Source organism: Hibiscus syriacus, unplaced genomic scaffold (genome assembly GCF_006381635.1).
Source record: "Hibiscus syriacus cultivar Baekdansim isolate YM2019G1 unplaced genomic scaffold, ASM638163v2 tig00110213_pilon, whole genome shotgun sequence".
NCBI lineage: Eukaryota > Viridiplantae > Streptophyta > Magnoliopsida > Malvales > Malvaceae > Hibiscus > Hibiscus syriacus.
This window is the reverse complement of record NW_024062630.1, coordinates 1,266,987-1,277,615: the sequence shown is the minus strand read 5'-3', so window position 1 is coordinate 1,277,615 and position 10,629 is coordinate 1,266,987. Positions and strand designations below refer to the sequence as shown.

Here is a 10,629-nt window from a genome sequence, read left to right as displayed (position 1 = left end):
GTCAATCAACTATTAAAAAGTTACAAAATTGTCACCTAACTATTCATTATGTCCCAAAGTCGTCATTTTTTGTTAAAAAATTAGCATCTGTTTAAGCTAGACGTTAACATGTTGAATGAGATATGATAGTCGTTTGAGATTATGAGATCAACTTTTATCATATATCAGTCAGCAGATTAACATCCATCGCAAATTATCGTTAATATTTTTAACGTAAAAGTACAAGTTTGGAACATATTGAATAATCAAGTGATCATTATGTAACTTCTAATAGTCAATGACTCAGTAAAGCAACTTCCTGTAGTCGATGAACCATTTTTTAACTTTTAATTATCGATAGACTCACCAAATCAATATTTATATATTTTACCCTTACTTTTATGGTATATTGTGATTACATTTTCTGGCATTAGTTTTCAACTAATCAAAGAAAGAGATTTTCATTAAAAGAAGGAAAGAAAGTGATATGCACGCAAAATCATCGGATATATATATATATATTATACAAATTACAATACTTAGAAATACGTATAGTTCCTCACTCTAAATAAAAAAATAATTGCATTTTAGTGCAATCAAAGAAAAAAATATAATACGAATCAAATAACTTTAGTGTTCAAGAGATTTGTTGTCACTTTTTAAGCAATGCAACTTTTATTTACATAAAAAAATTAATTGTATTCAAATGCACTTAAATTTGTAATTTTTTAAATATAATAATAATAATATTAATTAAATTATTATTTAATAGACAAAAAAAAAATTTCAGCAGCCATTTTCATATAGGCGCAAATTTGGATGTAAACAAGATGTTTATAATCGTAGGTTACTTGTTGGGATTTTTGGAAGCTCGAATCGATAACCGGAACGATTTGTAAAGAGGGGTCGGAACGGTTTTGAGTTTAGGGAGTAAGGAGATTGAAAGATAGAGAATTGCACAGCGATTTATAGTGATTCGACTTTCTCAACCAAAGTCTACGTCCACTACCTTAGCTCATCATCAAGGATTTTCCAACAAATTCACTAATTTGTTCTTTCTTTTGAGGACAAAGAGTAACCTTACAAACTCCCTAGTTTTTCCGGGTTAAACTAGAACATTTCCTTAGTTTTTACACGAGATAAGCTAGAACCTTTCCCCTTTACAAAAGGATAAAATAAGTAAATAATAAAACCTCTCTAAGGTAAATTTTTACAAGATTGAGCTCACAAGAACAAAATATTTACAAGAGAAAGATGAAATAAGATTGAAACACTCTTCTCTTGTGTTTGATTGCTTGGATGGTTGTTCTCTCTATTCTTCAAGTGTCCTTAGCTTGTATTTATAGTTTGGAATGTGTTTGATGTTGTTTATAGTCGTTGGGGATGTTTTGGAGCCGTTTGGGGATGATTTTTCTACTCAAAAAGGTTGCTAATAACATGGTGCATCGGTGCACTATCATGGTGCATCGATACCCCTTCATTAAATTCAAATAAACTAGTCGTTACTAGCCGTTGCAGCCTTCGTGCATGGATGCACAGCAGGATGCATCGATGCACAACCTTGATGTATCGATGCACAGAAGGATGCATCGATGTTCTAATTGCATTCGGTGTTTGAGTGCATGGATGCACTACATGGTGCATTGATGCACTAGTGCAGGTGCATGGATGCACTGCAGGGGTGCATGGATGCACTTTGACACACTTTAGCATTTTGGCTCAAATCCGAATTTAATGGACTTTGAATTATTTTTGAAACTTTTTAAAACTTTGAATAAATTCAATTAAGTCCAAAAACATTTTATAAATTCAATTCAAGTCCAAAAACCATTTTGCCTTAAATTGTTATATCAAAACATAGTTCAACATTACTCATATTTGATTAAAAAAAGGAACTTGTCTCTGTGATAATCTGTTGAGCTCGAGTTATCGGGTAAGTCAAATATAATTTTTTAAAAGTTTTGATTTAAAATGGAACATGAATAATTTGAATTTAAAATTGATCATGAAAATAATATTTAAAATTTAAAAATAAAATTCAATTAAACTCAAAAATGAAATCTTAAATTTCAAATTTCTTAGTAGGTTGTTTGCATATGAAATCAAGAAATTGGCAATTGGATTTGTCATATCAACGTGGACGATTCTTCTGTTTTTGTTTTCTATCAAACAATATCCAGCCATCAACTTGCTTCACATTAATATATACCACTTCGTGACCCGCATTGTCCTACTTTTAAACCTCATTTCTTCTATAAAAACCCTTCATCCACCTTCATCCACACATCAGTCATTCTTTAATTACGTTTCATAAACTCTTGTATCGAGAAAATGGCTTCACTGTTTAAACCATCGCCTCTTCTATTTCTCTCCTTCAACCTCCTTTTCTTTCTTTCAGTAACTTCTTCCGATACTCCGTCGACGGAGTCGGAGGACTTCTCGACGGTTTATTGAATGGAATAGGAGGAAACTCCGATGACAATGCACACGGCTCTTCAACCTCAGCATCATCCCGCAATCCCGTCGTTATCCGTCCCGGAGATAGACAGGCGGGTACTTGTAATCCCCTTAATCTGGGTGTGTGTCTTAATGTATTGGGTGGCTTGTTGGATCTCGAAGTTGGTAACGTACCGTCCGATCAATGTTGTAGTCTGATCCGAGGGTTGGTTGATCTCGAAGCTTCCGTATGTCTTTGCACGGCGATCAGAGCTAATGCGTTGGACGTTATTAAACTCGACGTTCCGATTTCGTTGAGCCTCCTACTCAACCACTGTGGGCGGGAAACCCCGACTGATTACGTGTGCAGCCCATGATTGTTCCTCCTACAACAATGTTCCAAACTCTGTTTGCTTTGATTTTACTGTATGTCAGTGTGTTTCAAATATTGGGATTGTTTGTTTGTTGTAATAAGCCTTTGTATGAGTATTGCATCACTACTTTTAAATAAAATAAATACATTTAACCTTTAAGTTTAATTGTTAGGTCAATCGTTAACAGTAAAATTCAATAGATATTAATAAAGAACTAAATAATGTACAAGGATCAATATGGAAAAATTAAAATATAAGAACTAAATTTTAAATATTAAATAGTACATACACCTTTAATATATTTGAAATAATGATTATTTAATTCTCCATTATTATTTTTGATATGTTAATTTAGTTAACATTATTGTTTGGTTTATATCATAAATAAATATTAAAATATAATGTTCATTTCATTTAAGTATCTAAAATATTTTTTTGTCAAAAAAAGTATTTGAAATTATCTTTTTTTATCAAAATAGTTACCTAAAGTATTCAATATTTTTATCTAAGTTCTGAAAAGTTAGCAAATGACATTAATTAAAAAATAATTTAGGTATGAAAAAATTAAATACTTTAAGTATATGTTAGATAAAAAATATTTTAAATATTTATTTTGATCGAAAGGATAACTTTAATTACTTATTTTGATCAAAAGAATCCAAACTCGAAAGCTCGGGTGGTTTTGTTTTAATCCTGATAGCAAATAGAGCTATTACTGCAGGCCATCAATGCCCCTGTAGCTAGATTTCTGTAACATTCTATCCGCTGCCAAATGATGGCTTCGTTTTTTTAGCGAATGAAATATAATGTTATACTTAGCTGCAATGTTGGCAGGAAGCAGTTCCTTGTTTGTTTCATATCATGTAATGCATAAATTGATTAACTACAAGTATTGTATCATCCTTTCTGTTAACCGTGTTTGATATCCGATCTAATATTTTAGTATGCATTCCATCATTTTCATCCTCCGAAAGATTAAATTAGTTGGGAAGAAACATTTCAAGCAATGCAGAGTTCCCTTATATGGCAGTTATATCTCAAAATCTCTTAGCGTATGAATCTGTGGAACTTATTTCGGTGTTGGATCGATATTTCGATGTTTCTCTTCAGTATTTCAAGTCTTCCACTCGGGACTGGATCACCGAAAAGGGATGAAAAGCCTGGATCATCAAAATGTTAAAATTTTCCAACTTAAACAAATTACAAATTGTGTTATCCATTAACTATTTATGTAATCATTCTAGAGCAGTACTTGAGTGAAAAAAAAAACAAAGTACAGGCTTCTGCCTAATTCTCTTTTAGCTGACCACAGTCTTCGATCACAACAGGTTGTGAAGTCCTCCCACTATCTGAGCCTATTTTTTCCATTTCCTTGACAATACTATAACCATCCACTACTTTACCAAAGACGACGTGTTTCCCGTCCAGCCACGGGGTCTTCTCATTGCATATAAAGAACTGAGAACCATTTGTGTTTGCACCAGCATTTGCCATTGACAAACAACCAGGTCCAGTGTGTTTAAGCTTGAAGTTCTCATCTGCAAATTTCATGCCATAGATAGACTCCCCACCAGTGCCATTCCCCCTTGTGAAATCTCCACCTTGACACATGAAGCTCGGGATGATCCGATGAAATGCCGAGCCTTTATAGTGCAACGGCTTCCCAGACATTCCAATACCTTTCTCCCCAGTACAGAGGGCACGGAAATTTTCAGCAGTTTTAGGTACAACATCAGCAAATAGCTCCATAACAATTCGACCAGCTTTTGCTTTTCCAATCAAAATATCAAAGAAAACTTTGGGGTTTGACATTATGTTAACCTAGGTAACACACCTGTGGACAATAATCAAAATGTTCAGTACTCTCTTCAAATTCAAACATTTTATACAAAAGAACGTCAGCCTCTGCATCTGAAAAAATGGACGTAAATAAGAAAATGTAATCATCAACCATTTAAACCTCAAGATAAACAATGGGTATTTTATCAAAAGGAGAAATTTTTGAAGGGGGTGATACTCATGATATTGCACAACTATTGAGCTCACAGGTTTTCAGTAAAATAATCACCTGCAAGCCTTCGATGTGTGCTAATGTAAACATAACAAGATCATGCAGTAATGAAGAAATGATATACCTTTGGGAGAGATGATGAGAGTTGGAGCTTGCAGACGCTTGATAATGGAGATGGCAGCGATTGGGGGTTTTAGGTGAACTTATATAGAAATGGATGGACAAATTTTTAGGGTTTTAACTGAGATATTGGATTTTTAGGGTTTACAGATTGGCCTATACGCTACATTTACAGCCCACTAGAGTTTTACAAATTAGGTTCTCCTCATCTTCTTTATTTGGTTCTCAATTACAATCTCATAATATTTGAATATTACAAATTATTTTTAAAAAATCACTAATTAAGTATTTCTTTTTAACATCATCTTGACCAATATCAAAATTAATTATAAAAAATATAATATTTGATAATAATTTAATTATAAAATTTGAATAAAATATATAATTCAACTTGTAAATAGATCTAATTATTTTGTAGGTATGAATATGATTTTCAAAAATTATATTTGGAAATAGATAAAATATGATTTTCAAAAAATAAACACACCTGCATTAAAGGCATACCTGTATGAATGGCATAGGAGAAAATAGTAGTTCATAAGGATTTGAATCAAGAGATAAATATTCTATAATTATTGAAGGTAGGGTTGATATAGGAAAAATGGATAGCTGATACTAGGCATAATTCACATACATTGACACAAATACAGCAAAACATTGACTTGCAAATCTAATGAACAATAAACTATCAAAAAAGATAGATGGGAAGATAAGAATCCTTTCGTAGAGACCCAAGTTCTAATGCAGCAAACTCAACTTCCTCAAAATCACAACTTAAATGGGCGCTGCACATGTTGTTCTAAAATGGCCTGTCTGATTACAACGGCTGCAATGCACAACCCGCTTCGCACGGCCACGATCTTCTGCACGAACTCGCTTCTTTCGTGGTCGACCTGGCGGCTTAAGTGATTTGGGTGGGTGAATGATAACTTCAAGGGCTTTGTTGGCACTTGGATCACTGTCAGACAACTCTTTCCATAGACTTCTATCCGGAATGGGATGAATAGTTTGAGAATATGCCTTCCGGTATGTTGCAACAGTGAAACAACTCTCGGTAAATCGATTAACATTCTGCCTGCAAGAAAGAAGTGCAGCCACAGCGTGTGCACAGGGCAAGCCATACAACTGCCATCCACGACAAAGACAGCAGCGGTTGCGAATGTCCACTATATTTGTTCCTTCCTGAGATATAACTTCAAATTCGGCTTCATTAGCACGAAGCACTTGATAACTGCGTGCACATTCAAGGGCCTCTGCAACGCATCTTTCAGCAGAAGGCACAAGTATTGATGTCCACTGCATGCTTGTCTCTCGCCGTTCATTGAACCAAGTCATAAGCTGTCTCCTAATGCATTCCATCATCTGAATTATTGGAAGACCTGAAGCTTCTAAAAGCCAAGAATTCAGTGATTCAACTATGTTTGCTGTTAGATGCCCAAACCGTGTGCCTTCGAAATAAGCTGTCGCCCACAATCGCGGAGGGATTCGTCGGATCCAATACGCAGCATCTTGCGATATCTCTTCAATCTCAAGAATCTTTGCTTCAAATTCAATAACAGTCAGGGCATGAGCAGCATCCCATAGAAGGTTGACAAGCATAGTATTATTAAACTCCTTTCGAAAACTTTCACTCAGATGAAGCATGCAAAATCCATGAAAAGCAGTAGGAAAATTTGCTTCAACACCATCAACAATGCCCTTCTGTCTATCAGACAAAATTGTAAGCCTCGGCATGTTTTCTGTATAAATTTCAAGCAGAGTATGAAGTTCAGAGAGAAACCACATCCAGTTTTCATCAGTCTCCTCATTGACGACACCAAATGCCAGAGGAAACAAAGCACCGTCACCGTCAAAACCAGTAGCAAGAAGCAAAGTTCCAAGATATTTACTTTTCAAAAATGTTCTATCTAGCCCGAGAAGTGGTCGACAAGCATTTAGAAAACCATAAATAGAGGCCTGAAATGATATGAAGAGACGCTGGAAACAGCTATCTGTTGGGTTTCCATAAACAGATGCAATACTCCCCGGATTTGTCCTCTTAATCTGTTCACAATACTGAGGGAGTAAGCGATACCCTTCCTCAAAAGATCCACGCATGGCAGCCATGATACGCTCCTTACCTCGCCAGGCTTGCTTGTAAGATAAGGTTATTCCGTGAACCCTATGAATTTCTTCCAATATCTCTTTTGGCTTGTAGTTAGGATTCTCCCTTAATCGCTGCTCCACAGAGTGTGCCACCCACTGCACAGAGGCTTGTTGATGGCCGAGATGATAGAGTCCTCCACATGTATGGGTCTCATGGATGGTTCTGATTGTGAATGTTGGAACACCAGGGAGCTTTGCTGCATGTATACGCCACGGACATCCCTCACTCGCACATTTGGCTGTGAAACGAGTCTTGTCAGATTTTATGGTCTGTATTTCAAAGTGAAGAGCAATAGCTGTATCCCTCAATGCCCTGCGGCAGCTTTTGACATCAGGGAACTCCTGCCCAACTGCCAATTCATAACTCGGATTAGAATTCCGAACTTGAAGGACAGGAGGGAGACTGACTAAAACCTGGGATTGCTGCAAATCTCGGGCAGGATCAATTCCCATCTCTTGGTTATCAACCACAGCCAATTCCAGATTATCATCGAGCTCTTGGCTTTCAGAAACAACCAAATCATTATTCTCTGATAAAGCCAACTCACGGTCATCGTGGTCAGGTTTTCGATCAGTAGTTAAGTTGTTACCATGCCTGTAACTGTGACCAACATCCCCTTCTTGATCATGCCTCTGTCCTAAATCCAATTCATGGTCATGAGAGTGCCCTAAACCTAGGTCATTATCATGAGCCTGTCCCAAGCCTAAATGATGATCATGGCCAGTTCCTAAATCCAAAACTCGGTTATGGGTAAGACCCAAATTATGATTATGGCCTAACACCAGTGTCTGATTCTGCCCCAATGCTAAACTGTGACTTTGTCCGAGTATCAGATCATTGTTTGCCATTGAATAAAACAAGCCACAGTCTAGGAACCACAAACTAACTCAGACCCAAAACACAACCCAAATTTACAAACTGATAACACATACCTGCCAAATGAAATACCAGAAACACAATGAGAAGAAAAAGGAATGACCATATGAACGGGAAATCATGACAAATAGGCTAATCATTGACAAGTTATTAACATTCAGATAGAAAGACAGGAAGAAATGTATCCAACCTATCTTGCAATATTTCAAATGCAGCCCCAAAGGTTGCTTTTTATTTTTTGGACAAAAGATCATTTTTGTTCTATCAACACTATCATCTTAATCATGAAAAGAAAATACGGGCATAACATATGGAACAATCCACTGTAAGCAGCAAACCTTTCACTTGGATGATAAGAAGTGAAACCAGAAAACATTTAGTTCTGAGTTTCTACAACTACTTCTGCATTAACCAACACAGAAAACAAATCAATATACATAATGAATGACAAGGAAATCCAAATGCTAAGGAAAAGGACATAACGAACACATAAACTTAACACCAATTAGACTTCTCTAATATTCTAAACAAAGCAATTAAGCTTGGTGTCAAGTATTTCTTGACCAATAAATTCAACATCCTACACATCCACACAAATAGCTAACATTTCACTTTCCTACTCCTTCAGTTTCTATGTGAAATAAGTTCCCATTTCATACATTCTTCATAAAATATGGACCCATCAATCAAACATAAACACCAGCCCAAAAAAATCCTAAAAAATAAGCTTTAAGCAGCTTGCAGCTTGCTTGAAAGTCATAATAACTTTAAAGCACTTCATCCACACTAAAAATTAAGGGGGTCACTAAATTATCGAACATAAAGAACACCCATCAATTACAATTTACAACATTAAAAAAGAGGAGGAAATCCGCAAAAACGAAGGTCAAAATACCTGGTATTGGATACCCTAGCTGAAAAATAAAATGAACCCCATAAAATAACACAAACAATTAGCTTCAAGAAGCCTAAAAACAAGGTGGATATTGCAACAGAACACAAGAAACAAAGCGTTGAAGCGAGAAACCCCCTACAATGGAGTAAGAAACTAGGGTTTTCGGTGGCAAACACAATTGGATTGGAGTTCTGCAGAGAAATGAAGATGAAAGTTTTAGAACGTTGGGGATTTGTTTTGGCGGGTAATAATTGTTAAAAGGGTAAGAAAGGGGATTTCAATTTTCCGGGAGAAAATTGGGAATTAGGAAGAAAAGGAACGAGGGAAGGGAAGGGCAAAGGGGAGATTGGGAAATTTACAGGGGCACAGGAGTGAGTGTCGATGCGAGGATCTAGTGTTTGGACTTTTGGGTTTGTTTAAACAGTGATCGAGGGTATTTTTGTCAAATGATGTTGAACTTTGGGTTGCCCTTTTTTCTTTTTGTTTGGGCTTTTTTGGAATTAACTTTTCTTTTAATCAAAGGGCTCAAAGGGCAATTACGGCAACACTGCACTGAATATTAGGTAAATAAAACTAGATTGAACTTGAAAACATTAAATTATTTCATTCGAATTTACATAATTCGAATCAATTTTTTTAAATGAAGTTTGAACTAATAAAATATAAATTAAATAATTCAAAAATTTTATAATTAATAGATTAGTTTTCAAGTTCGAGTTGAGTCTCTTAACTCTACATGATATATGTAAATCATAATATATATATATATATATATATATATATATATATATATATATTGTATATAAAAAAAGAAAGTTTTTTAAATTGAAATCAATTAGTATAATAACATAATAAATATTTATAATTAAATTTAAATAGAAATGTAAACAATTCGACTTGACTCGAATTTTATAAATTTGAATAATTTGATTCGATAAAATTTTAAATAAAAACTAAATTATAAAATAATACTCGTCAAGTTGACTAACTCAAAAAATTTAATCTGACTCGATTGAATAATCGCTTCTGATGCTCATAGCTGCAACTGCAAGCAACAATTAAATCGATGCTCAATCTACTACCAGAATCAAGCTTGTATCAAACTTGATAACAGAAAAAAAAAACATTAGTATTCTGCATGGTTGTTTTAATCTGGAAGTATCAAACTTGTATGAATTAAGCGATGTTAGTGATTAAAGTAATAATTGTTATCCTTAAAAGTTCTAGGTTAGAGCAATACGTGTGTAGAGAATATTTGAATATTCATTATCAAATAGTTGAGAATCTTTTATATGAAAATCATTTATTCTCGTCTTTCATGTCAAATATAGCTATTGAAACTTCTATCAACTATCTGAACACTGAGAAGTGAGAGTATATATTATTTTATTAAATATATTTCTACAAAAAAATGAAAAAATTTTAAAAAAAAGTTTTATGTTATTGTAATGAGATTTCAGAAATAAACAAATCGATTGTAAGTACTAAAATTCGAATTTTAAACTTATAAAATATAATATTTTCTTGGTGTCTTTTGTATGGCGAGAAAGTTGGAGGAAGAAAATACTGTTATGGGATGACAGTTAAATTTTAAATTTTAAATTTATGATATTAAATTATATTATTATAAAATTACATCTGAAAGATCATAAAGAATCGTCGTTTCACTGAAATATAGGCCGGTCTCTTACTAATTTAGTCATTCATCTTCTCCTTCGAATATTATTGATAGCACGAAACAGAACCATCTTGTAATCAGATACTTATTGTTAAAAACAAATGAATTGAATTT

At 34.3% G+C, this 10,629-nt stretch overlaps 2 protein-coding genes across 4 annotated transcripts; both read right to left on the bottom strand.

Annotated features, from left to right (window-relative positions):
- Positions 1-3,980: 3,980 nt before the first annotated feature.
- Positions 3,981-5,046, bottom strand: LOC120113861 (peptidyl-prolyl cis-trans isomerase CYP19-3-like). Its single transcript, XM_039134914.1, has 2 exons — positions 4,921-5,046; positions 3,981-4,610 (listed from the first exon to the last, which is right to left on the bottom strand). The coding sequence occupies exon 2, from the start codon at positions 4,599-4,601 to the stop codon at positions 4,077-4,079; it is 525 nt and encodes a 174-aa protein (XP_038990845.1). The 5' UTR covers positions 4,602-4,610; positions 4,921-5,046; the 3' UTR covers positions 3,981-4,076.
- A 480-nt stretch (positions 5,047-5,526) lies between these two features.
- LOC120113857 lies at positions 5,527-9,215 on the bottom strand. Of its 3 annotated transcripts, none has more exons than XM_039134909.1 (2): positions 8,838-9,215; positions 5,527-7,984 (listed from the first exon to the last, which is right to left on the bottom strand). In XM_039134909.1, exon 2 carries the CDS (start codon positions 7,912-7,914, stop codon positions 5,695-5,697), a length of 2,220 nt encoding a protein of 739 aa, XP_038990840.1. In that variant the 5' UTR covers positions 7,915-7,984; positions 8,838-9,215; the 3' UTR covers positions 5,527-5,694. The 3 variants fall into 3 exon arrangements, with proteins under 3 accessions (XP_038990840.1, XP_038990838.1, XP_038990839.1); XM_039134907.1 differs by having other exon boundaries at positions 5,528-7,998; XM_039134908.1 differs by lacking the exon at positions 8,838-9,215 and adding an exon at positions 8,281-8,297 and having other exon boundaries at positions 5,528-7,998.
- Positions 9,216-10,629: the final 1,414 nt, after the last annotated feature.